Below are 25,712 nucleotides of genomic sequence, written 5' to 3' on the forward strand. Positions count from 1 at the left end.
TCTTTGTCAGCAAAAGGATGGAACAAATTCAGGGTGCTGTGACCTCCAAACACATTCAATGGGACAAACCATTTTCTATAAACCCATGAGAGGAAAAAAAAAAAAAGGAAAATAAGTCAGGACTCCCTGAATGCTGCAAAGTCCAGACAATACACAGCAGTTCACAGAACATCGTGACTTGCTTCAAATCTGTGGGGGAAAAAAATGTATATCTTTCCCAGGAAAATACTGGGGTTTTCCTAATAATTATTTTTCTTTAAAATGCCTTTCTAATCAAAGTTTACACGTCAACTCTAATTCTGATTTTAAAAAGTATGATAAGAAAATTACTTTTTCAAAATCTTCATAATAAGGTAGGAAAAGTTTTTCAGAAAATAAGTAAATGTATGCCTATTTTCAAATTACTAATTTTATATTTATATAAGAACAGCAACTCTGTTGCTTCCTTTGATGAAACATCATCTTCCCCCTTAGGACAAGACAAAGGGACAGAAATGATTGGGAGTTGTGAGCTGCTAATGCATCACTTAGTTTCCAGCAGGGCCTCGAAGAAGAAGGATTTAACCTTGCAGGACTCTGTAGAGCTCTGTGAAATTTTTCAGTGAAAATCACCAAAAACCCCTTGCTTTTCTTGAAACTTGCAAGAAACCTGAGGAACTCTTGTGAGACCCACTTTCCTCCCATAAAGCAAAATGTAAGAGGGACTGCACAATACTGAGCCTGAACAGCATTCAGAGAAAAAAAGAAAAGAACTCCAAAGCTACCAGGCCATAGGTACACTGCTCTCTGTTACTTGAAAAAAGGCTTGTTTCAACATAATTCCATGGTTTTCACTAATCCACTTGCAAGGACACCCTTGGGCACAGAGGAGGGCTTCCTCGAGGGGTTCTGACCCTGTGCCCATTCCCATTATCCCAGTGAGGGCAGAAGGTGGCTATACAAATACAGCATTGACAGAAATGTCCATTTAGGCAGAAGCTGAGCTTGCATGGCCTCTAAGAGATGAACTGAACAGTACCTTTCCCTTTGAATCCAAATCTGAGCCCCAGGGATGGACTTGAGCTTTTTCCATTTGTGGTGGGTCCCTCCCCAGCACCTCCTCAAAGGAAATCATCCTGTGAGGCTGATTTTAGTCTGCCACAGGCCATGGGGCAGTCAGGGGGTTTGCCATGGCAAACAGCCTTACAGGAATTGTGTGAGACAAGACCATGGGCAGTGCAGCCTCACACACTGCTGAGCAGGCAGCTCCCAGCCATCTTCCTTTGTTCCTTGGCTTTGAAGGCAAACAATTCACCTCAGCTTTGAATCTTGAGTGTAAATTTGACTTTTCTTAGCCTTGTAAAATATTTTAATCTAGTCCTTTCCCACTTTCAGATATAGCCAGAATTACCACTAATGGGTTACAATACATTAAGCTTTATGACTTGGTGACTGACACTGTTTTTATCACAGAGGTTTTAGTTTATGTACATTCTGTTTGTCTCGATTCCCAAACCACAAATTTACTAGCTAAGAAGGGCTGTCAGAGCTGATATAGAGAGCAGTATTTAAAATACATTTGTCAGCCAAAAGGAGTCTGTGATAGAAAGTGTCTCTCTGGGGGTTTAATACAAAAAGCTTTTTTTGCAGGAGTTGTGCAATTACCCAGCTCATGTATACGTAGACAAATGTACAGATGTACCAAACAAGTCCTGAGGACTCATCTATCATATAGAAATAAAATTTACTTCAACCTAAGGTATAGTTTTCTGAAGCTACACATTATTCCAGAGCCCAGAAAAATAAGGTAAAATAAAACAGAGACCCACATTTCGCTAAAGGTCATTTGGTTTTATGTGTCTAGATTTAAGTGTCTGTGGCTTTGCTTTCACAGGAACTGCAATCCAGGACTTTCCATGGACTTATGAAACTGTAGTACCAATTGACATCTACAGCTAAGTAACTTGCCTGAGGTCATGCAGGGTTTTGCAAAAAGAACCCAAAATTTATGTGATTCACATTTTCTCAGTCTCTGTGGATTTCCATCACCTTTGCCAGGAGTGCAGCATGGAGCAGTGCTCTGGAAGAAGGAGATTAAATACCCCTGAGCAATAGGCACATGCAGGAATATTTGCTATAGGCCTTGAAAATCAGCTGAGAAGGCATTTTATAGGATGAGCCAAAACAAGAAGGATATAGACACTGTCTGGAAACCTGAAAGTGGAGAGGAGAAGAAATTTTTATGGGTGACCACACTGAGAAACCTTGACCAATGATAAACCAATACCAGGGCCTGGTTTTGAATGAAATTTTGCTGAGAGCCAAAACTAAATCATCACAAAAAAAGGGATTTCAGTGGGCATGATGAAATACAGCTAAGTCAGTTGTACATCAGTCCTTGAGTTTATGTAAAATTTTTATAATATTCAAGCATGATTTAAAGATCCATATTTATCTATAAAGTAATATTTTGGTTTATAAATGTCAAGGAAATTCCAAGACATGAAAAGAACTGGTTTTACTTTTTAAAAATTCAGCAAATTGGTCCCTCTGCTGTTGCTTTTTTTTTTTCCTCGTTAGCCCTTAAGAGGACTATATAGCAACAGAGAAGCTGGTCTCACACAATTTGCCTGGGTCTCCTTTCCTTTTCACTGCAAATGTTAGAGCTCCTCCTGCCAAGCCTCCAGCCAGGCACAGGGCTCTCCCTCTGCAGCACACTGGACCAGACAGTAACTAGGTCCTTTCAGCCTCAAAGCCTATGGCCAAATACAGTGATATCCACTGGGAGAAGGCAGCTGAAGACAGGAATTTCATGTGCCTTTGAGTACCCAAAGCTGCTGCTGTGGTACCAGGATAAGCCAGGCTGATACAGGCTCAAGCCTGAGCAGAATGACCAGGGGGCTCTACAGTCCTTTTGGCACTCGTGAATGAAGACAGGAGACTGAGCTGGAGACTTAGTCATAGCAGAAAGAAAAACAGCCTCATTTCCTGGGAAAAATAGGTCGAGAGAAATCACACTGGCCATGGAGAATTTTTCTTCCAGTTCTGAAGGGAAACTGTACCACTGCAGTGTTCACAGGTACTAGGTGCAGAGGAATTAATTCAAGACAAAAATAGCAACTGTGTATTCGTCTTTAAAAGCCTGCAAAACTCCCCCTTTTTCTGGGTTTGTATAGCACTGAGTTCTGCCTCCTCCTGTAAAGCTCTTCAGCTTTGAGTGTGTTCACCATGAGTTGATAATTCTTTCTTCATGGTGATGCTTGGACCAAATCTCCTAACTGCATTCAGCATGTACATATAAGGACCTTAACCTCAGGTATGGGATGGGTTATTCAAAATTCAGGAGGCATATTTACTAAGGTGCTGTCAAGGGCCCAAGGTGGCTGAGCACTGGCAAGCTGGAAAATACCACATTTTGTTTTTTCAGAGTATTCCTTACAGCAGGAACTGATGGGAGCACTGACACACAATAGACCTGGGATACTTCTCTGCATTGACTCTGTCAACCAATGGCAAATCTATCTTCTCTGTGGGAACAAAATGTATGTGAGGGCATAGACTGGCAAAAATGGCAAGCAGGAAAAGAAATCTGAAGTGCTCTGGGCATTTTCTACTTGACAGGTAGCCTTGGTTTAAACAAGATGGCTGTGTCCATGTCAAGGGCACACCAGACTAGTTGGGCTGGGGTGGGTGACTGGAGTGCCCTCAGCCTCCCTAACAAATCTGTTTGAGTGGTAGGTTCATTAGGCAAAAGGAAAAACAAACCCGAACAAGCTGGGGATCAGAGAGAGAAAACAGAGTGAAAGAAAGGAAGAAATAGTAAACAGCAGGTATGTAAAATTTAAGACTGCATGAAGTTTCTAAGAGTCTTACAAGCCTTGGGATTTGTTAAGCAATACTGGTTGTGAGAGCTGAGTGGTGTGAAAGTTTAAAGTGTTTCAGGAGGAACTGACAGACTTGTAATTATCCCTGCAGGACGGATGAAATGTGTGGAGCTTTGCAGCATGCCTGTGAAGAAGCCCCACCAGGTTAATCTGCCTCTGTTGCTTGAACGGAGCATTTCCCTTTGCCTGTCTGACAGGGCTGATCCACAACCCCCAGGAAATAACTATAGAAAGTAAAGATTGTTATGTTTTTCAACCTGTGAGTAAATCTCCTTTTTCTTAATCTCCCTTATTCATAAATAAATTTGAAACAAAGATGATATTTGTTATTCAATAGCTTATTGTTGAAAATTCCTGTTTCCTGATGCTAGGAAAAACAAACTCTCATAAATTTCTATTCAATAATCTCTTCTAGCTAGTGATTTAAATGTAAGGCTTTGCCCTGGTTTTGTTTGTAATCAGACCAGGGTTTTAGATGAGCTGTGGACTGGTGCTGCCTGGGCAGAGCGGTGGCACACAGATGTCAGAGGCATGAGGGCTGAACATGGAAGTCTTATCCTGGCTTTGAACATATTTTGAAAATAATTAAAAGTTCCCAAAGTTATTTGAAGCTACTTGTCTCCTCCTTTATACATTTTTAATTATATTTGGTAATTTCAGAATGAAGGGAGCTCTTATGTAACATTTGGATGTGTACTTCTTGAATCATTAACTTCACCCTGAAAGGGATGATTTGGTCAACTCATGATTTGTCATTTGTCTAATGTGGGATATTTCCATCTGTACAATAGTCATTGCATGAGATAAATTAAAAAAGACTACATTTTAAAATAAATTCTAAAAATACAGAATTAAGAAAGCCTTGCTACATTCCTCACATACCTGAGGAATTAAGAAAGCCTTGCTACATACCTCCTTACCTGAGAGGTAAAAGCCCAGTATTCACTAGTATACACTACAGGTATTTTTTCTATTTCTGGCTCCCAATTACTGGGAGGTGATAAATTACCCTCAGCTGCAGAGAGGTGCTCTGCCTCCACAGCGATACAAATACAAATTTACCAAACATTCTCAGTACAAAGATAGGCAACTGCAGCCTTGTCACCTGAATAGGGACCCCTTACCTTGCTTTATCTCAACAGATCCTGCAGCCACTCAGTCACTACAGGGCAAGACCTGAGATCTGTGGGCTGCTCCTCTGGCTGGGCACGTACTCCACCTAAAATGACATTTCTGAAACAGTCCAGAAGATGTCCAGAAGTTCAGAGGCTCCAGGAAGCATGGAGTGTTTCTGCTTAAAACTGAGATTGGTACTCCAGCTCCCTTTTAGCACAGGTGAAAAGGGCATTTCAGAAAGGATTTGGCCAACCAAGGCATGAGGAGCACCCGAGAAAATGACACAGGACAGTAAAAATCATTACCTGCATGCTCCCTTGTATTGTACCATTATTTCCCAGGGATAATGAAATGTAAACACAGGATTTTAATGGTGGTGACTGCATAAAATCAGTTCCTTGGAGCTACTAACACCGAGGTTTAACAGAATCATGGGTCTTTGAAAGCGGTGCTATAAATGTACCTATATATTGTAGAACACATACCTATACATTCTCTTTAGGCATACAATCCAAAGAGATTGCTGCTGATTTTTTAAAAATTGTTTTTATTTCTGGAGAGGAGAAGAATATATCATGATTATCTAGAAATCTACAATAAAAACTGTTTTTTCACTAATCAGGAGGACTTAATGGGGGAAAGAAAACATTTTATAGGCCTGGGCATGTTACAGAAAACAGTATTTGTATCTTACCAATTTAAACACCTTATATTTCCAAGTTACCACCCATAGATCAGATCCCCAAGAGATGACTAAAAGTAGTTATATTGCTCTGCACTATGTGGAGCTAAATATCTGCTCCTAAAGATGTAAACCTGCTTTGAAGATATAAACTGCCACTTCAGTCCTACTGGGGCATCTCCGGAGAAATGTATTAATTTTTTTCTCACCATGGAAGCAATTCCATGTGAACATTTAGGGAAATAGATGCCAACACCAATGCCTCAAATGTTTTGAACCCTCCACTCAGCCTCAGCAGCAAACACTTTTTCCTCCATTCTTTGCTCTGGGAGAGAAGCTCTGGCAGGAGAAGCCTCAATCTGACCCCCAAAATACCAACAGAGCAAAGCATGCAGTTTTAAGAGCAGGTCACATTTGTGCTGGCAAGATGAGGGCACTTCCACATTGGAGTATCAGGGAAGGCACAGAGCAAGTGAGTTTTGGAGGAAATCTCTTCCCTGGTGCCTAGGGAGGATGCAGTAACACCTTATGCTGGATACTGGTGATGAACCCTGCAAGGGGACAAAGGGTTAATGGAAAACCCACTCTCCTTCACATGCAAATGATTCAAAACCTGCAGATGACAGAAACTGCCCATTGATTTTTAGTGGGGTGAGGGCAGCAGGAAGAACACATCACATAACTCATGGCTGGGACTGGGGGGGTTGATGTGCAGAATGGGAAAGCTCGGCACAGTGAGCTCCAGGGTGGCTGGAGGCAAAACCAGGCAGGGCAGGCAGTTAACAGGAGAGAAGGCCTGAGCAGTGATGTAAGTGATGCAGACATACTGGGCAACTTCCTACAGGGCCATGATCCATGGATAACACGGCTGGCAGAAAGGGGACACGTGCAGGGTGCCAGGGCACTGAGGAGCTCAGGGTCTCTGCAGCTCCCAGCCTGCAGGGAAGAGAAATGGGACTGAGTGGGGAACTTGCTTTGCAGAGCTGTGTGGGTGGCACGAACCTCAGGGTACAGGGAATGACAGAGGTTTTGTGCTGCCGCTGATGGGAATTTTAAAAAGCAGCAGCATTTTGTATAAATGTTACATTTGAATCTCTTTGACATTTTCCCCTCGGTGCTAATTATTCCCAGCAGCTTCTCACCAAGCAGCAAACGCCTGGCACTGTGACAGTTATTAAAAACCTGTAAACAGGCTCTGGTGGAAAGTGCCTGGAGTCACCTTGCCACGTTACAGAGAAACTGTCAGATAAACAAAACCAAATTGATTCTGTACCCCACTTAGGCAGCTTCAGAGACTCCTCAGAGGCAGAGGCTCAGGTAGGATCTCATCAGTAAGTACATGATGGGAAGGTGTAGATTAGATTGAGCTGAAGTCTTCCAAGTGGAGCCCAATGACAGGACAAGAGGCAGTGGGAACAAACTGAAATACAGGGAATTTCAATTGAACATAAGAAAATCCTTCTATGCTGGGAGGATGGTCAAATGCTGTCACAGGCTGCTGAGAGAAGTGGTGGGGTCTGCATCCTTGGTGGTACTCAAAAGCCAGCTGGACACGTCCTGAGCTGTCAGCTGGATGTGTTCCTGCTTGAGCAGGGGGGCTGGACCAGGTGACCTCCAGAGGAGCCTGGGCTGTTTTGCAGTTCTGAGTTTCTGTGTTGCAATTGTGCTGTTCCTGCTGAGAAACAGCTCTGAGAGGCACTGCCTGAGGGGCATGAAGTACAAGGGATCTGCTCACCCAGAAGAAGCTGGTACAGCACTGGCACCAGTCCTCTCAGGGACCGACTGTGATCAATGCTGATGAGAGTCAATTACCTACTCACCTGGAGCAGGTATTTCAGCCTAGCCAGAGCTGGGCTCCATCTTCCTTTTCTCAAGCCAGGAACAATGGTATGGCTCAGTTCACAGGTCCAGGGTTTAACAGATTTTGCAGATGTACAGAGCACAAAAGAAAACTGTAGACAAGGAAGACACTTCCCTGCTTGGAGCTTCAGCTTTCAAGCACCAAGTGCCCAAGATCAGGGACTGGACAATGGTGGCAGGACAAATACGAGCTTCCAAGGCAAGGATTGTTTACATGTTAATCATATCACTCAATTGAACAAGGGACAAACCACAGTAGAGGTAAGCCAGATCTTATGAAAGAAAATTGTATCTTTTTCATTCAAATGGCACTTGACAGAGTTTCTCACACTCACACGAAATATAACAACCAGGTAACTATAAACAATTATCCACATTTTATTTTGTTAAAAATGTATTTCACTGTTTATTAAGTGTAAAGTCATTCCAGAACTTGCATTTGCAGGATCTGATGTTTTAGTTAACAAAAAATCCATCAGCAGGAAAATTCTAGCCTGAGAAAACAGCAACAGAAAGAGGAACAACCAATAAATAACTTGGTTTGTCAGGTCAGCAGAGCTTCATAACTGGGCAGAAGGAGGCCATGAGCCACAGCATGGACTGCATCAAAGCACTGCACCTGGAGCACTTTGCTCCGTGTACAGGGCTCCCTCAAGGAGTTTGCAAACAGAATTTTACATAAGAACATAAGAAATCTTAAGAAGTCTCTGGAAAAAAAGGCTGGTGGATTAGCTAACATCACCCATCAGCACTTGTGACTGACTGTCCTTAGACCTACCAATGCCTCTGGAGCTACAAACAAGCTTGACCTGCTCCAGGCTATTACTGCATATTTGTCTTTGCTGGGGGTTCCACCCCACATCATTCCTGCTGCCTTGCTAGCCAGGGAATGGCTGCTTTGAAGGAGAACCAGTGGCAGCGCTCCTTAAGACAACTGAGGAACTCACAGGTCTTCACTCCTACAGTTTCCCTCCTTCCTGAGGAGTATGTGCTGCATTTCTTGCCCTTCTCCCAGGCTTCTGGGGAGCAGGGTCACAGAGCACCCCTGTGAAGATGAGGTGCAGTGTCTGTAGAGCTAGGGCAACACGTGAGCTCCTGCTAGGAGGGCATTGATGGGTACATGATGAATTGCCTGATTAGACTTTCACCTGGAGGACGTCCCAGCTAGAAATACATCAATGAGAAGTGGGCACAAATCAGTTGATGATGCACAATAATCTTCCCAGTAGATAATTTTCTTTAATGGCTTTTTATTAATTAACAATCTGCTTACAGTGGGTTTTTTTTTTTTGTAAGTTGAGTCTGTAAAATATTAACAGCCTAGTGCTTTCAACTTTTTTGGAGTTGTTCTGTTTAACAGTCAGGTTCTTAAGCCTTCAGACTTACAAAAGCATTGCTTTAAAATTTTATTTCTCACAGGAATAGCTTAGCATTGTTTTTCTCAGCTTATAAAAGCAGTGTGCCTATAGATTTTCCATAAAGAATGTTTCATTTAACTCCATTGATGGAATTTCCTGTCACTCCTCTCCATAGCCTGTTTTCCAAACCAGCTTTTCCTTTCTTTGACACCAAGTCCTTTAGGCCTCTGTATGCATTTGCATAATGCCTACTTACCTTTTCATCTTTAAATAAATTATTTCTACTGTATCTTCTCTCCCTGTATGCAGAACTAACCAGTGCACACACACTCCAGCAAAGTTGTTTCCATTCTTGCCATGCAAATGCAGGTCCTAGCAGAAGAAATTTCATTAACTGATTTCAGTGGAGGTACTTCTGCTTCCTCACTGACAAGGGCACAAAATAAACAAGTCAAGGGAATCTGCAGAAGCAGGTAGATAAAAACACATTGTTCACCTTTCTCTACTTCCTCTAGTCCCACAGGTCTCTTCCTGTAAACAACAGGCTGAGATCTGAAAAGCATGAGGACTTTTGTTCTCAGGACAGAATTTAAATCAAGTAGTTACACAATGGCTACCACTATGGGACTGTGTATTAAAAAAGCTATTCTTTATACATGCACATTGTGTGCCACAAACTGAAACAGACAGATTAGTTGTCTACAAATCAATATTAAATCTATTTCTTTGCTGAATGAAACAATTAATTAAGGAAAAACCCCTCAGTGTGACTGGGGGGGTGAATTTGTTCTGTACTGACACAGCAGATGTGTGTACAGGGTCAGTGCAGAGGGTGAAGCCACCGTGCTGGTGTGAGCTGGGACCTCAGAGCCAGAGCCACACCAGGCAGCACTAAGGGAGCAGAGCCAAGTGCTCTTAGATTCCTCAGCCAATGTATGATGAGGTGACACCCTCAGGGAGCATTTTGCTCAGAATTCTACACTTTTCCTTTAGTTTCATATCAACAACAAGAAGAAGCGATGGAAGCAAACTCAAACATATTTATTATCATGGTGTCCAACGCACAAAAGCATTCAGAGTTTTACAGTGTTGCAAAAAGCAAATCTCTTACTACTTCTCCATGTTTCTTGGTAATGCACTGGCACTGTTGGCTTTGGAGGTGCTCACAGTAAATAATTATGGCAATCTTAGACAGTGTTGATCTCACCTTCCAGGAATCTCATTGAATGGTGTCTCAGGCCTCCATGACACTAGACATGTCTCCAATCAGACATTCTAGTTCCAGCCCTGATAATAAAATCCATGAGAAATTAAAGAATTGAAAGAAAAGTAATTTGGACTCCTCCCTCCAGTCATCAGCCATCAGAGCTGGTGTCAGGGCAAAGTGTTCTGCACAAACACAAAATTACCCAGCTTGCAAGCTGCCTCAAGACTCCTGCCCATTCTCCAAATTGCAGAGGAAGAGACAAAAGTCAGATCCTTTTGGGTCTCTCCATCCCTGGGCCATATGCAGATGTAGGGAAGTCAGAGTAGATTCACAGCTCTCCTTCTTGCTCATGATCAAATGTGGGCCTCAAATACTTCATCGCTCTTGAAGGCACAAGGGGTTTTTTGGCTCCTGGCAGATGAACCAACCAAACAAATTACCAAAATAATTTTGTGAAAGAAAGATCTTAATACATGGAAAAATTTCATGCTATAAACATTAAAACAAATATTCAGTAATGATTCCCAGATTTTCTTTTTTCATGCCACAACCTTGCAATGTCCCAGAAAAGAAAACTTCAACCAATCAATCAACTTTGCAGACCTGTTTAAATCTGCCTGTTACCAGGTGAGTTGTGAATGCCTCTTCTATTAATTTTCTTTAACATTACACCCTTTATAATCCCCTTGATTTTCATTAGAAACATTAGTACTGTTCAGGCTCATTAACACACAGTTTTGTCCTTAGATTTCAGCTAGTAAGAGTCATCCTAAATGTTTTAAAACTCAAGTTCACATAGGAGGCTTCATTTCTTGTTTATATAAACTCTTTGTGATCCTTTGCTTGAAAAAATCTTATTTAGGTGGTGGACTAAAAGGCCATTTGTGTCATGCTGTTGGAGTGTCTCAAAAGTCAGAGTTTTGGGGGAAAAATACTTGAGCAAATCATGGCTTTGTTGCCTTCAAAACTATGGAGACTAAAATCAGAAGTCTGATGCTTACAAATACCTCCAGAAAGTTTGCAGTAAAACCCAGAGCTAACAGCAAGGGAAAAGATGGACTTGAGGACAGCTACATTTGTCAAACCAGAAATAAAAGTCAAGTAAGCAATCAATCAATGAGTCAATGACTTCCCACATCTAAATAAGCAGTCTAGAGGTACAACACAGCCTGGACTCAAATCTAATCATCTTTTGTTGATCTAGTCTGCCTCCACAGGGCCCAAGGAGAGATTAAATATCAGCGGTTGGAAGCTGGACCTGACTGGACTGAGTTGCAAGACCTTTGGAGAATTTGATAGTGAAATATGGTTTGTGACAGCATCAAGGCTCCCAATCACAAGGTGTTCATTGAAAGAGCATTTTCCATTTGCACAAAACTAGAGGCTGAAAACTGACCTAATAGGGAGGTCAGGACAGAACATGAAAAACCCCAAAGATTATGCTGCCTTTTAATAAAACTGACAGTAATTACAATTAAGGTGATGAACTTATTTCACTGGTGCTTAAAGAATCCTGTACTTGGTTTGCAAAGAGCAAGAAGGCACAAAAGGTAAAAGAATGCTTTTATTCAGCTTTCAGCTTTCACAGTTCTAAACAGTAAACTTAACTAACAATTCACCAACGGCATCAGAGAACATAGTCCTGTATCAGTAAAATGTCTGCTGTTTAAGGCACTGGTAGTGGGAAGAAAAAAAGACATAACATGGATTGCTCTTTCCTAATTGGAATTTGAATGCATTATGAATATGTGCTTGCTATTCAATGCTTAGAAACCCACAAGCTACATTCACAAACAAATGTTTATACAAGTTCAGTGATTACCGAGACAGGAACCAGTGGCTCCCCTACTTCGACTCTAGAGCAAGTATTGCTTTTCTTTGGAGTGGAATAAATTTTTAACCTACTAAAAGGAAACAAAACACTAATTACTTCAGCAGTATGGCTTTAAGACCCTGTATTTGGTTACAATATAGAAAGCCAAGTTAAATAACAGCATACAAGTGCCATATACCGTCATTTTAAAAGAAGCAGTTTTACAATATAAAAATTAGTTTAGAACGTACTAAAGCCAGTTTTTGTACAAACATTTTTACAAAACTGAATTACTAAAAAAAAAAAAATCAAGAATGTTTTAAATATGAATCATACTTTACATGTTGTATGCATAAAATTACTTATCTTGATGATATAAATTAGGGATACTGCAAAGTTTTTAAAGCTGGCATTCATATGCTATTGAAATGCACACATCAGAAATACTGATGTGTGCATTTCAGAAATACTGAAATGTTAGTTCTGCAAAAATCCTTAAGAGTCACTTTTATGTTTGCCAAATTGATGCACGGTGACTTTGGTTTCTAAAGGAGCCACAGTGACCTCCCGTGGCCACCTAAGAGATCCCTGTCCTTAACCTTTTTTTCCATTTTGTACATGACGTTCCACACAAATGCCAATAAACTTAGAAGGTACAACAGTGGTTTCATGCCTGGTCCAGCTACTCCAGCAAAGGACAGCATCTCCATCAGAAATGAGCATAAGGAGCACAACCTCCACACAAACTAGCTCCTGGTCACAGAAAAAAAAGTCAAGTGTCCTTTATAATTTATCAAGAAACTGTTCCAGAACCTTTTAGAGAACTGTTTTCTGTAAGACAGCGAGAGATGACGTTTAATAGATGTTCAACTCTTATTCTATATTAGGGTCCCAAATACATAAATTCAGCTTCTGAGAGCACAAAGGAATGGAATGTAAATTGATGCTGTCTGAACCAAGTCCAAGGCAGAACACAGATAAAGTTGCACCAGACTCTTAAATGTGAGTCAAGTTCATTGGTATACAATGCCCAAAATCATTCTAAAAAGAAAGCAAGTGGAGGAAAAGAATGCAAAAGTCATTTAAGTGCCTTCTTCCATTGCTCTGAAGGGATACAACCAACAGGAACAAAACACAGTCTTCCTATGTCATGAACAGATGAACAACATGAAAACAAAACAAAAATCACAGTAGGGACTGTCTCACAGCTGTAGAATATTAATTAACACTTACATTCTTCTACTGCTTATAAATCCTCTCTGTTATATCCAACTTTTTTTCCATTGCTTGACTCTTCTGTGCTTGTTGCCAGCCACGTGAAATACACCTTCACAGGATCAATATTCCAATGCTTGTGAAATGATACTGGAATTTGGTGAGAAAGGTAGTCTTTTGGGTAGTCCATTGGCCTTGCCTAAGATGGAAGAATAAAGCATGAGCACCAGTATTAATGATCAGTAATAATTTTAAAAAGATATCACAGCTCAATGGCCCCCGTGACACAACCACGTGGTGCTGACAAAATACACAAGATGGTAACAAAGGGGTTTTTACATCATTCTATTAAATCAATTGACAAAGCATTAGATTAAATCTTCAACTCACACTGCAGTCATCATGCTAGGAATGAAGTACACTGATACTAAACATGTCCTATTTCTCAGGATGAAATAGCCACCATCTCAGAAGTCAAGTGATAAACAGTGTAGCTGGTATGAAATCTTTTTAAATGTGCAGTTTTTACTCAATAATGACAAAACTATTTTAAACTATATTCTCTTCCTCTTCTAATGAGAATTGTCAGCACTGCCACTGTGATTGCAGGATTCTAATAAGGCCATAAGCAGCCAAAATATATAGTTTATGATAGGTAACGGTTCCAAACATGGGATACATTGTGGTGCCAGAAAACTGTGCTGTTATTCTTCATCAGGCTATATCAAACCAGACAGAATTACAACACAGCTACAAGATGGAGCTGCTGTCCTGATGCTCCACGTGTATTTCATTTTCTCTGGCAGTTCAACGACACTGAGTGCATAATTACACAAAAAATTCCCACCTGTGCTGGTCCCTGGAAAACAACTACATTTTGCCATTAGAGTTTTTGTAAGAAAAATGCATGGAAGGCAAACATTTGTGTTTTACATCTAGGGAAAAACCAAACAAACAAGAAGAAAATGGAATTATTTGGATAACAAATAATTGATTTGATTTGAATCAGCCTAAGCTGGTAACTGATTCAATACTGCATACTTCACCTACTTATGGTGGTATTTATGAACTCTTCACACAGTTCTGTATACATTACAGTCATTAAATTAAGCAACAGAATCTGACATTATGAAATCTGAGTATGTGTTGTTAGTGTTTTGGGTTTTTTAATTCTGATATTTAAAACACAGAGTCCTTATTTTTTAAAATTCCTCTGGAGAAAGCGAGAGGGAATCTGTATCTCTCATGACTTTTGAAAAACACTTTGAAGAACATTTAGGCTTCAAGAACCTGAAGAATTTATTTTGGATAGAGACAGTTTTTGCACATTTGAGACCGAAGATTTTTGCTGTTTGAAAATGAATCAGCTTTTTATTAAGCTATAGACAAAATCATGGTGTTTCGATAATTCTAAGATAATGATACCTACTCTAATAACTGTAATTTTTTTTTGCTAACATTTGTATTTGGTGTTCTAGAAAAGCCAAATATATTGCTTTAGCCCAGATTTTCTATTTAAGACCACAATTCTGGCTGCCACTCAACATGGGAAGGTTCCTGTTCTCTTTAAGAGTCTGATCATGTCAAAAACCTCTGGAGCAGGTTTCAGAATATGTATCTACCTCAGCAAGCAGGCAGCAGGAAACCAGTAAGGCTGAGCAAACATATCATAGACACTCCAAGAATGAAGATATCTTTGCTTCTGTTTCATAATCTTTGTCTCAGTACAATTTTAGATTCACATACTTCAAGGAACATCACACATCATAATATTTCAGTCAAGTCCTTAGAAAGTTCTTTCCTGGTTGATGGAAAATCCAAAATTGGTTTTCTGATTTTTAAAAAATTTTTTTGCACAATAGTGGATTTAGTAGATTAAGAACGTTCCATTTTATTCAGTGGTTCATTTTTGTTCGAGGGATGTTAAATTATAATTTGTTACAAGCAATAGTAAAGACGAATTAGAAGTCAAGTGCAATTTTCTGTGTGGAAAATCGAACCGCTAGGGTTTCACTTTCAAAGTGATTCAGTATCAAATGCACACTATTAAGGATTACAAGGAGGTCCTTTTTTTCAATAAGAATCCTTCTTACAATTTTGGAGAATGAGTTCTGTTCTGACTCTCCTTTAATTAGGCTGGCTTGTTGTTTTGAGTTTTTTTAACAGCTGTGCAAGCAAAATTATTCAGTAACTGTTGAATTTATAATATGCATGACTTGTTTTCTTTCTATATTGAACAGAGTAAGCAATGATAAAACAAAACAGGAGAGTTAACAGATATATTTTTTATATGGACAAGGAATTAAAATATTAGTGTGTTCTCAGTCTTCCCATTTCTTTAAATAGTAAATGTAATTAGAAATGGAATCTTAACATAGGAAAAGCTGATAATTTAAATAAGAAACTCCCCCCCTCCACTGATAGCTGCTTTGAACTACAGAGTAATTTACTAATTCTCAAGGAGCTTATTATCTTATTCTCAGCTCATATTCAGATATGCAGGTCTTCCCAGTTTTTCAACTAGATTGACACCTGAAAAACATCAAATACTACACTGACTTAAATGTTGACTTTTTAAAAAGTTGTGCAATGTTTGGAAAAAAAAAACTCTAGTGCTTCTTGTTCATACCACGGAAGGATTTGGTTTACTTGGCTTACAAGGAAGAAAATGTGTTTAGGCCTCAATGCATCATGCTTTCCACTGTGACACTACAGTTAGCCTGTTAAATACTGTGGAAGATAGAAACAAGATTCAAATCTACTCCAGCCTTTTTTTCCCAAACTCACATGAAAATTATGTTTTGTAAGCTCTCTTTCCCATGTGCTAGCATAGAGCAATTTATCGTACTTACCCCATTCTTCAGAATCCACCATAAAAGCAATAATGTAAGATTTTATACCTTCACTAATGAGGGATTTCAGAATAGTAAATTCTGAATCCATAGAAAAATCAGGTGAATCCATAGAAAAATCAGGTAAGTAGAGCAGGCGGATTTACTGAAAAATTTTACACTCAGTTCTCCATTACCTGCATAAAAAAGTATTCTGTTGTAGGTTCCCTCCCTTAGAGGACACATGACAACTATTCAAAGCATGTGGCTCCTAATTCAATTTCTTTTTCAAAATCCTCACCTCTGACTGCATTTCTAATAAAATGTAGTTATAGCTTAGCTAAAATATCACATAAACTAGCAAAGCAATGTGGTAGTCCGTGGTAAGAGAATGTTCTTATTTTATCAGTCTTGTTCTGCTGAGAATCAAGGTAAAGCAGCAGCAGCAGCATCTTGGTTAGTGTTATCACATATTGATGGAATTTGAATATTTATGACTTTTTTATGTGTGCACTTAAAAAGTGAAATACATTTTTAATACTCAAAAATAGCTCTCAGACCTGATGAAAGAGCGGACTGTGTGTAATAGGGATCCCTAAGCCACTGAAACACATCCCAAGGACCATATCATCGGGTGCATCCACGCTGTAACACCGGCACTTGCTAGCAAGCAGCTTCTGAACAGCTGTTCTGCTGAAAACCATCCTGAATAAGAAAAAAACAAATAAATGTATAAAAACTTCTAAAGACACCAAATAGCTGTTATTAATAAATATTGCTAAATGCAAGACTGAATGTAGCCCTCTGATACAACACGTTTGAAATTCAAAATTTAAGGGGTCAGAACTGACAAATAGTGCAAGAAGCATTTTCTGAAAGATTATTACTTTTTATACTGAAAACTAATTACACCAATTATACCCATTGTTGTTATTCCAACAATAATTTAGCTACCCACCATTTTTACTAGAGCTGATTCCTTCTAAATTTGGCCTGGACTCAAAAGGGGTATTGTCCTCAATCTTACTCAAATGTAAGGGAGAAGAGTTGGGGACTTGAGACCAGCATGTGTCACTATACAGAAGGTGTGAGGAAAACTGCACGAATTTGGGGAAAACATCACTGTTTCTGTTGAAACTGGTTTGTGTCATAATTTAAAACATTTGCACTCAAAACAGGAACTAATGTAGATCTCAGCAGGAACTAAAATAAATTACCCTCCTCCACCAGTGATATAACTGTATCCTCCTGTCCCCAAGCCGTAGCCATAGCGCTCTCCAAGGAATACTGGTTCATTTGGATCATAGCAGCTGAGCAATTTTCGGAGCCTGAATATGCTATAGTATGAAAAGCCATTAAAAAAAAAAAAATCTTGTAAACATTCTTTTTGAACGGACATTGCTGCCCTCAACAGCATTCTATTAAATAGTACAAAGACGACAGGAAAAAATCAGAAATTCTACCCAACAAAAACTCCCCCAGAGATGCGAACTGCTAAAGAGAACTTCATGATGGATAATTTACTACGAGATATGACTGTGCAATTTGGTCAAATGATGAACAAATTAGCTTCAAGTATTTTTTTAAGTAGGCAGTTTGTCAGCGAAACTGCATCTCATCTCAGAGAAAACATGAAATGACACTTTCCAAGCAATATGATCTTTGCAAATTATCTATGAACATTTACAAATTGAAAGCTGAAAAGGCAGATTTAGTTTTATGAATGTTGCATTATCCACAGTTACATCCTCTCACTGTTTCTTCCTCTGTCACATGATTTAATGTAAAGTCTTGAACCACTGCTCACGACCCCACGATCCTGCACATTGCTCACGATGCCTTTTTTTGCTTATGTTGCAGTTTTACCAGAATGGGATCTAATTTTCCAACAAATGCAAGTTCCAAAACACCATCCTGGGCAGCTTGGACAACTGACCTGAGCTCATGGAACCTTTCTTCTGACACATTTGTCTGAGGAACACATCTTAGGAAGGTTATTAGCAAATGACTAAATCCTATCAGCTCAAATGTACCTACACTGAGGAATCACAAAATGTGGTGTATTCAGACTATGTGATCCCAAACACTGATATGCACAGTTTTAACCAGGTTACAACATTGTTTTTAATATCTGTCAAAAGAATACTGATGGGAAGGGACAATTTTGTTTTCTTCAAGTAATATAAAGCCATATGACTAATAAAATAGCTGTATCTCTTAAATAAAGGATAGGTGAATGTTGCTAAATCTCTTATTGACATAAACAGTGGTAGCTCCTGAAGTAATGCAATATTTACCTTATCAGTGTGTCATCATCCACTACAACTAACCAAGGGGTTCTGGGAGAAGTATGATTCAAAAACCTTTCCAAAATGGCAAAAGTCTTTCCACAGTGACCTAAAAAGAAGATAAATTAACATAATATACACTTTAATAAAACAGTAATTAAATTAAAAACAAGCTTTATTCCAGCTATCTGTCAAGCTCTTGAACAATACTGGACTAATTGCTACTCTTAAAGGGCTGTAAAAACGAGGAGACTATGATAGAAGCAAATGTTCTGCAAAATACTCCAAGCCACTGTCATAGCATTTCAAGATGCATCAGGCAGATCCACTACTTTTACAGAAATATTTAAATCTATTTTAATCTACTGTACTCCTCACTGGCAACCCAGGTCCTGATCACTGCCTCCAAGGAAAGGTCTGAACATTTATCACAAGATTATAGGGAAGTTCAGGAGGTAGGACACCCTTTGCTAGGAGTGCAGAAGTGGAACACACTTGTTCAGAATAAGCAGGACCTGAGAAACAAGAAGTTTCAGACTTCCATTCAGTGTTTTTTAGATCTTGGACAAACCTCATTCCAGTCAGTCTTTATTCATCACAGTTGATTGTCTAAAGTAATTACTGCTATCAATATTACATTTAGTAAACAATCACTCAAAATAACAATATTGTATTTGAAGCCACTTTCAGTTAAAATATTCTTTGAGAAACTGCAGTAATTCTATGCTAAAGACATGAAGGAAGTCTGGTGATTTCGTGAGACTGTGAATTTAATGTAGACTGATATCTGAACATTTCCAAAGTTAAACCCAAGATTTCTATATTACATTCTAGAAAAAAAATGTGGAAGCTTCCTGGTGCGACTAGAACTACTGGGCATGGCTTCTAGCACTGATCCACATGTGCTCAGCAGGCTTGCTGCCCCCAAAAACTCTCCCACCTGTGCACACAGAAATCCCTGCCTATGCTCCCTCCGCCTCTAACAAACAAAACAAAGGGGCAGCAATAACCCAGAGGTCAGAACAACTGACCCAGGGGGCCAAATAAGGGTAACAGGCCACTGCCTGGACACCTGTAATTCAGAAGGTAAAAGATATAAAATATCAGCCTAAGAACAATATATCAAATGAAAGAAAAAAATCAAAATTAATAAACTCAAGGAAGTCATCGTACCCATAGCCTTTTTTATATTCAAACGCAAAGTAAATTAATTTAAATGCCTGTTATTTGCTATAGAAAGATGTTTCAATCCTAACATTCAGTTTTTGTGCTTAAATCAAGACCTGCAAGGCACATGGATATAATATCTGAATACCATATGGCAAGCAGTTTATGCTTAGAAACGCTTGGCACTGCCTGAGGTCTTTTGAAATAAATTTATGTCTTCTTCACTGTTAATGATCCTACTGAAAAATCATAAATAACTGTAGAGTTTTTACTCTTACCCCAAGTAATAAAACCATTTTTTTTTCTTGGAGTGTATCTGTATATCATGCTTTCATAATCTCAGATTTAGGTTTCTGCTTAAAAGGTTAATTTAGGTTTCTGCTTAAAAGAATATGTTATCTGCACAGGGGGACTCTGAATGTACTCTCCATCCATTTCCTGTGTGAAGAGCATTCTTTAGTTTAGGCTGCAGAAAAACAGAATTTCTAAATGACATGCTTGACATGAAAGACACGTATCATCCATAACACTTCACTTCTTCAGTCACTCATTTGTGCAAAACTGACAAAAGCTCACCTCTGTCAGTGTTAGGTATGCCTAAATCTATAGTAGGAATGGAGATGTCTGCAAAATCACTGTAGTATTCAATAAGGGCAGCTTCTCTTTCCCAGGTCTGCTTTACAACTGGTACTGCAAAACAATGAATGGCATTCAAACACAAGGAACTTGATTAAAATAGATACTTGATCCAAATATTCATGTTAACCACGTTTTGTTAGCCACATTTCTTCACATGGTAATAAATATGCTGCTTCAAATACAGCATCATGATCCTAAATGTCCATTGTATTTTCTTTCCTATAATATTTAGACAGAAAAAAAATTAACATTTTATGAAAGCCAGTCAGGACAGTTTTATTTAAATTACTAAAAAAGATTTATTAAAATATGACTATATTTCATGATACTATTATTCATAATAATAATTGAAAACTGTGATATTTACATTTTTCCAGCCAAAGCATGGAATTCTGCTTTTACACTTGCTATTGTACGATTCATAGAACACATCAGCACAAACACTATCAGAGATTAGTCCCCCTTCCAGTATTGAAATGGCACATTTTAATCCAACAGTAAAGTCTGTAACATATTCTGAATCAGAAACAGACCAAATGTAATTTTGAAATACTTTACTAGTATTATACACATCCTATCTGACAGCAACATCATATTAATGCTCCAAAGCACCTGTCTCTGGAGACACACTCACAGGACATTTTATAACCATTACTGTTATAAACTCATAAATATTTATTGTTTCATTTATAAATAAGAAGTATTTGCATAGTGTAGTTTGTAAATATCACACAATCAATTTTAATCCCATGGAGAGATTCCATTCAAAGGAGGATTGCTTAATGCTTCTCTAAAAAAAAAAACCTTTTTCTTACTAGTTTGCCATTTCACATCAGGATTTAAAATTAATCACACAAAATTCTAATAATGATGCCATGAGTGTTTACATTACATCGAGAAGTGAATAAATTATGGGTAACACAAAAACAACCCAACCATCTGCAGGGTGTTCAGAAGAAAACCATCAGATTGAAATAATGATCTCTCTTCCATCTTAAAAATGAGGAGGTCAGGCCTGAGATGAACAAGTATTCTGCATTCTGCTGTTACTGTTTCTCTGCTTTAAGCTCTCTGACACCATCCAGGAGTTCTCACCAGCAGCAGGTAGTGCTTCAAATGGAGGAAATACTTACATAACTTCCCTTTGCTGCTATGCAACCCTGATGCTTGTGAACCACTCACTTTAAACCCTTGCTAGAATCATCCATCACCTAATTTGATGTTTGTTGCCTACCTAGCTGCTCACTTCCCTCTACTCTGAACGAACAGAATTTATTACTCCTGATTGATCAACACTCAATTAGATAACAGTTACCTTTTAGTGTTAAGACAGAGTAATAAGAACTCAATTCACTGATGAAAAGACTTTAATATTTTGAAAAGAAACAAAACCTGCTTTTGTAGCATATTGCAATGGTCTATACTACTTTTCAAAGTTCTTAAAAGCATTCTCATTTCTTCATAAAAAATCCAGAAAGGAATTATGTACAAAAAAATGTATAGGCAGGGAATTATTTTCTTATTTGAATGTTGAAATGTTTTACTTAAAAATGTTTCTCAGCAGAACAAAATGAGAAAGGTTTCTGAAAACAAGGCTTCAGAACAGAAGAATCACAGATACACAAGAGCATCCAAACTTCCCCTGGCAGAAGAGCTGCACCTGTGCAGGTTGTTTTATCTTTCTCCAAACAAGGACCTGAAACTCAGCAGGGTCCTTTAACACACAGAAATATTTGCAATTAGAGACCAATTCCTTTGGTGGAGCCCCCCTTGTTTCTAGAAATGAAGAAAAGTTTACTGAAGCAAGGACTTGAGTCTCATCTCAGTTACAAGCTCCAGCAAGGGGCTGTTGGCTGAAGTGTCCTTTTCTTTCCCTTGTTTGCCTTGAGGGAAGTGTCACCATGCAGACTAATGTCAATTGTAAACTGAATCCACCAGTACTTTGTAATTTCTGGCAAATTGTATCTTCCAAGGAAAACTACTTGAAATTTTGGACGAGGTGATGATGCAAATATTTACCAATATGTATTAATACTTGTGATCACACCAAAGTTTGAATATCACTAGAGATATTTAAAGGTCAGCTCTAAGCTCTTAATGGCATTTTACTTCTGCTCTTTCTAGAACCCTGAAGCATGTTTGCAGCCTTGAAAATTTCTTTTAAAACTACAGATGGTATGTGCAAGAGGGAGAGTTGTATCTGAAGTAAACTCTGAGGTAAAATTTAGCTGCTTTTAAAAGCACATCAATTTCCAAGCCTTAGCGCTGCATTAATGTAGTTTTTGGCATACAATAAAGAATGACTTACCAGGTAAAAAGAGCTCTCTGAAGCTGGCATCCATTAATCTTTCAAAATCTGGAGTAAGATTATCCTCTATTGCATAACACTGGAAGCTGTGAGGAAAGTTCAAGAATTTTCCTCAGTCTTCAACAGGTGTTTCTTGAAGGATGTTTACGCTACCTTTTTGAGGCCTTATGTTTCTTTCTGACTTTCTAGGTTTTTTTTTTTTCTTTTTCTTTTTTTTTTTTTTTTGAATTTTAATGTTAAAAAATTAACATGGATCCAGGAAGGAGAACTCTTCAGTGAACTCCAGTTACAGGACAGTCAATTTTGTTTTGTCAAAAGCTACTTTAAAGATAACCTAACAATTATGTGACTAAAACACTACAAATGTGCTTTCATCAGGTGCAGTAGCATTAAGAAAATAACTCCATAAATCTTATTATGAAAAAATCCCACCTGTTCTTAACTAGACTTAGTTAAGAAAAGAGCTTTTACTTTCATCCTGTCCTCTGACAACAGGTATGGCAAAAACCTCTCAAAATTTGGTACAACTACTAACCAATTACTTAATTTTCAATTTTTTTGCCAATTATAATCCCTTTAAATTATGCTTATAAACAAACTAAGCCTAATGGAGAGAGTATTATGCTCCTGGAGTATTAAAGAACACACAAAATTCAAGCAAATTCCTGGAAACAATTTCTTCCTTAGTAACAAAATGTCTAAGAGCAAACTAGAACAGACTGGTAGGTGGCATCAAGTAGGTGGAACGTCTTCTGTTCAGTAGCTGCATTTGGAATTTGTCTTTCCAAGCTTTGTTGAGACTTGATCTCCCTCAACTTAGCTGAGCATTACTATGTGTTAGCAGAAGCTGAGTCTCTCTGTGTCTCTGGGTAGGAAGCTAATGCTCACTGTGTCTATCTTGTTGGGCTGCACTAAGGGGTTTTTTGTTTGCTGTTCTTAGCATGGTGACTACAGCTGCTTGTGTAACTCTACAATTTTCAGATGAACTTCCAGATGAAATATGCTCTAGTGTTTCACACACTCTTGATGTGGGCCACTGGTTGGACAAAGTGCTACATATGACCAGATTTTCCCATTCCAAGCATTATAAAGTACACATGGAACAGCTAGGAGCAACAGGACAGCATAAGCTGCTTGATCTTTTACTGGAGAGGAGGGCAGGACAAAAGGAAGGAGGAGATGAGGGACCTTTCAGCTTGTTCAGATTTCTAAGTTAGCCACCAAAGAGCTGCACAATTGTCACTGCTGGCACAAAGAAAAGAAATGAAGCAATTATCTGGGAAACTCACTGAAAGACATTAATAGCTGCTGTATTAATTCATACTGCAACAGTTCCAATTTACAACAATATGAGCTAATCCTATGCATGTTTTAATTTAGGCATTCAATTCCAAGTTTTTTGCCAACAGTGACTAACGATGAAACCATTTTTAATCTTAAATGTTTAACAGCACTCCTGAGGACACAGAACACCAAAAAGATTCTACCTGAAGGATAAGCTGTTTAAAATTCCAAAACTTTCCTGGTTCTGAGTCGATTTTGCAAACATTTAGTCACAAGAGCTGCAGAGACAGCATATATCAGCTTGCTTTTTAAATATTCATTTTATGAACTATATTGCAGAGAACTACTACCTTGACTAGCCAACAACTTACTTCTGTCACCATGAAATTTTCGACATGTTTTTACAGCAACAAAAACATCTTCCTTATTCACTGGCTCTCCCTATATGAACAAAACAAAAAATAATCTTTTAAGTGCAGGCTGGGCCTGTAGTATTTTATAGGATATGTATGTCTGTACATATAATAAAACAGGAAAATATATTTTCATTGTATAGCCTATCAAGCAGAATAGTGTTCTCGTGACACACCAGGAAGTAAATTTTTATCTTGAAAAAAAAAAGGCACTGGTTGTTTAAAATTCCTGAAATAACATTCTTGGAAAATTTTTTCCATTGATGTAGTACTCTAACAAGAACTAAAACACCTATCATTACGAGAAGACCATGAGTAGAAAAACTTGTTGAAATAAGAATGATTCATCAGAAAAAGAATGTTTTCTTAATTTCTTTGAAATCAGTCACTATGAGAACACAAATTGTATCACACTTGGAAAAATCAGCTTAAATGATACACACTAGAAATCTTTGAATTTCCTCCACTGTAATAAACCACTTTGATTTGTTATCCTTTTTGGCACCTAGAATTTTGCTCTCCTGGAAGCATGGAACATGTTTTGGCCACTAGCTACACTTAACTCATAATATAATAAATATATTCTAGAGGTGGAAGAGACTTTAAGGCACCAAATACTCTATTACATTTTATCTTTAGCCTCAACAAGTTTTAGATTCCAATCTGTGGGGAACAAACAAAAAAAGATCATCTATACTTCAGTATCTCACTGTGCAAGGAGTGTAAGGATAAATAATTTATAGATCATGCGCCAACCAAACACTGCGGTATAAAGACTCATTAAAGCATACACAATATCAGTTGCCAGGAAATATTCCATGCCACAGAAGCCTGAAAGCATATCCAAAATACATCCTAGATAAATGCCAGAACAAACTACTTTGTTGGGGTTTTTTTTAGCTTACTTAGAAATATTTTCTCAAGTTTTGAGATTTTTGAATTCAAGTATTACATGTTTTAGTAAGGGTTTTACTTTTACTAACCAAATGGTATTTAAAATATTGTACTTACACAAAGTGGCAGAAAATTACTGAAAGTTGTTGCACAGTGATCAACCTTATATGAATTCACATCATCTGTGCAGAACTCAGGCACTGGAGTAAGATGTGGTCCTTCCCCTTTCTGCCAAATGTACAGGGCAATCTATCAAAATTGGAAACATCTATATCAGTAATTAAACTAAATAAAAACTTTCAGGGCATACAAAGAACTCATATTAACAAGCAAAGTAAAAGATGTGGGATGGTGTAGCAGTTTTGTCCCTGAGTTGATCAAGTAACTCATATTCTGCTGGTGGCACCACGCTCAGAGCCAGGTATTGGTTGCTGGCTCTTCCTGCCACTCCTCCCAACTGGAAGGATAGAGAACAGTACTTGTGCTCCTGGCTCCTTTAACCAATTGACCCTGTATTAGTTCAGATTTCAGACATTCAGAATTAATGTCTATCACATGAACCAACAAAGAAGCAATGCTCCTAGAAAACAAAGAGTATTTGACAACTGTAGTTTATGATTAATTATTTATGAAAATTCACAATGTGCTAAAATTTCCTACTGACAAATGAAATTTCAATAGAAAGCCTTAGAATGGTGTGAAGCTATTTTATGTCAGAAGTGAGGTTAGAGTGCCATTTTGGGTTGTAGCAGTGGATAGCACAAGGTCACTAAA

The 25,712-nt window shown here is 38.4% G+C and overlaps 1 protein-coding gene across 3 annotated transcripts in view; it reads right to left on the bottom strand.

Moving 5' to 3' along the window:
- Window positions 1–10,007: 10,007 nt before the first annotated feature.
- B3GLCT (beta 3-glucosyltransferase) overlaps window positions 10,008–25,712 on the bottom strand; it is a 47,594-nt gene continuing 31,889 nt past the window's right edge. For 2 of the 3 annotated variants that reach the window (XM_084227092.1, XM_084227090.1), the window contains 8 exons: window positions 25,056–25,187; window positions 24,003–24,072; window positions 19,977–20,090; window positions 18,243–18,342; window positions 17,163–17,282; window positions 16,506–16,650; window positions 13,133–13,313; window positions 10,008–10,497 (listed from right to left, as the gene is read on the bottom strand). In XM_084227092.1, the coding sequence (XP_084083218.1) occupies window positions 13,146–13,313; window positions 16,506–16,650; window positions 17,163–17,282; window positions 18,243–18,342; window positions 19,977–20,090; window positions 24,003–24,072; window positions 25,056–25,187 (849 nt within the window). In that variant the 3' untranslated portion in view covers window positions 10,008–10,497; window positions 13,133–13,145. Of the gene's footprint in view, window positions 10,498–13,128; window positions 13,314–16,505; window positions 16,651–17,162; window positions 17,283–18,242; window positions 18,343–19,976; window positions 20,091–24,002; window positions 24,073–25,055; window positions 25,188–25,712 lie in introns of all 3 variants that reach the window. The other variant, XM_084227091.1, reaches the window with a different exon arrangement.

The sequence above is a fragment of the Fringilla coelebs genome (assembly GCF_963513975.1).
Source record: "Fringilla coelebs genome assembly, chromosome: 2".
Classification (NCBI taxonomy): Eukaryota; Metazoa; Chordata; class Aves; order Passeriformes; family Fringillidae; genus Fringilla; species Fringilla coelebs.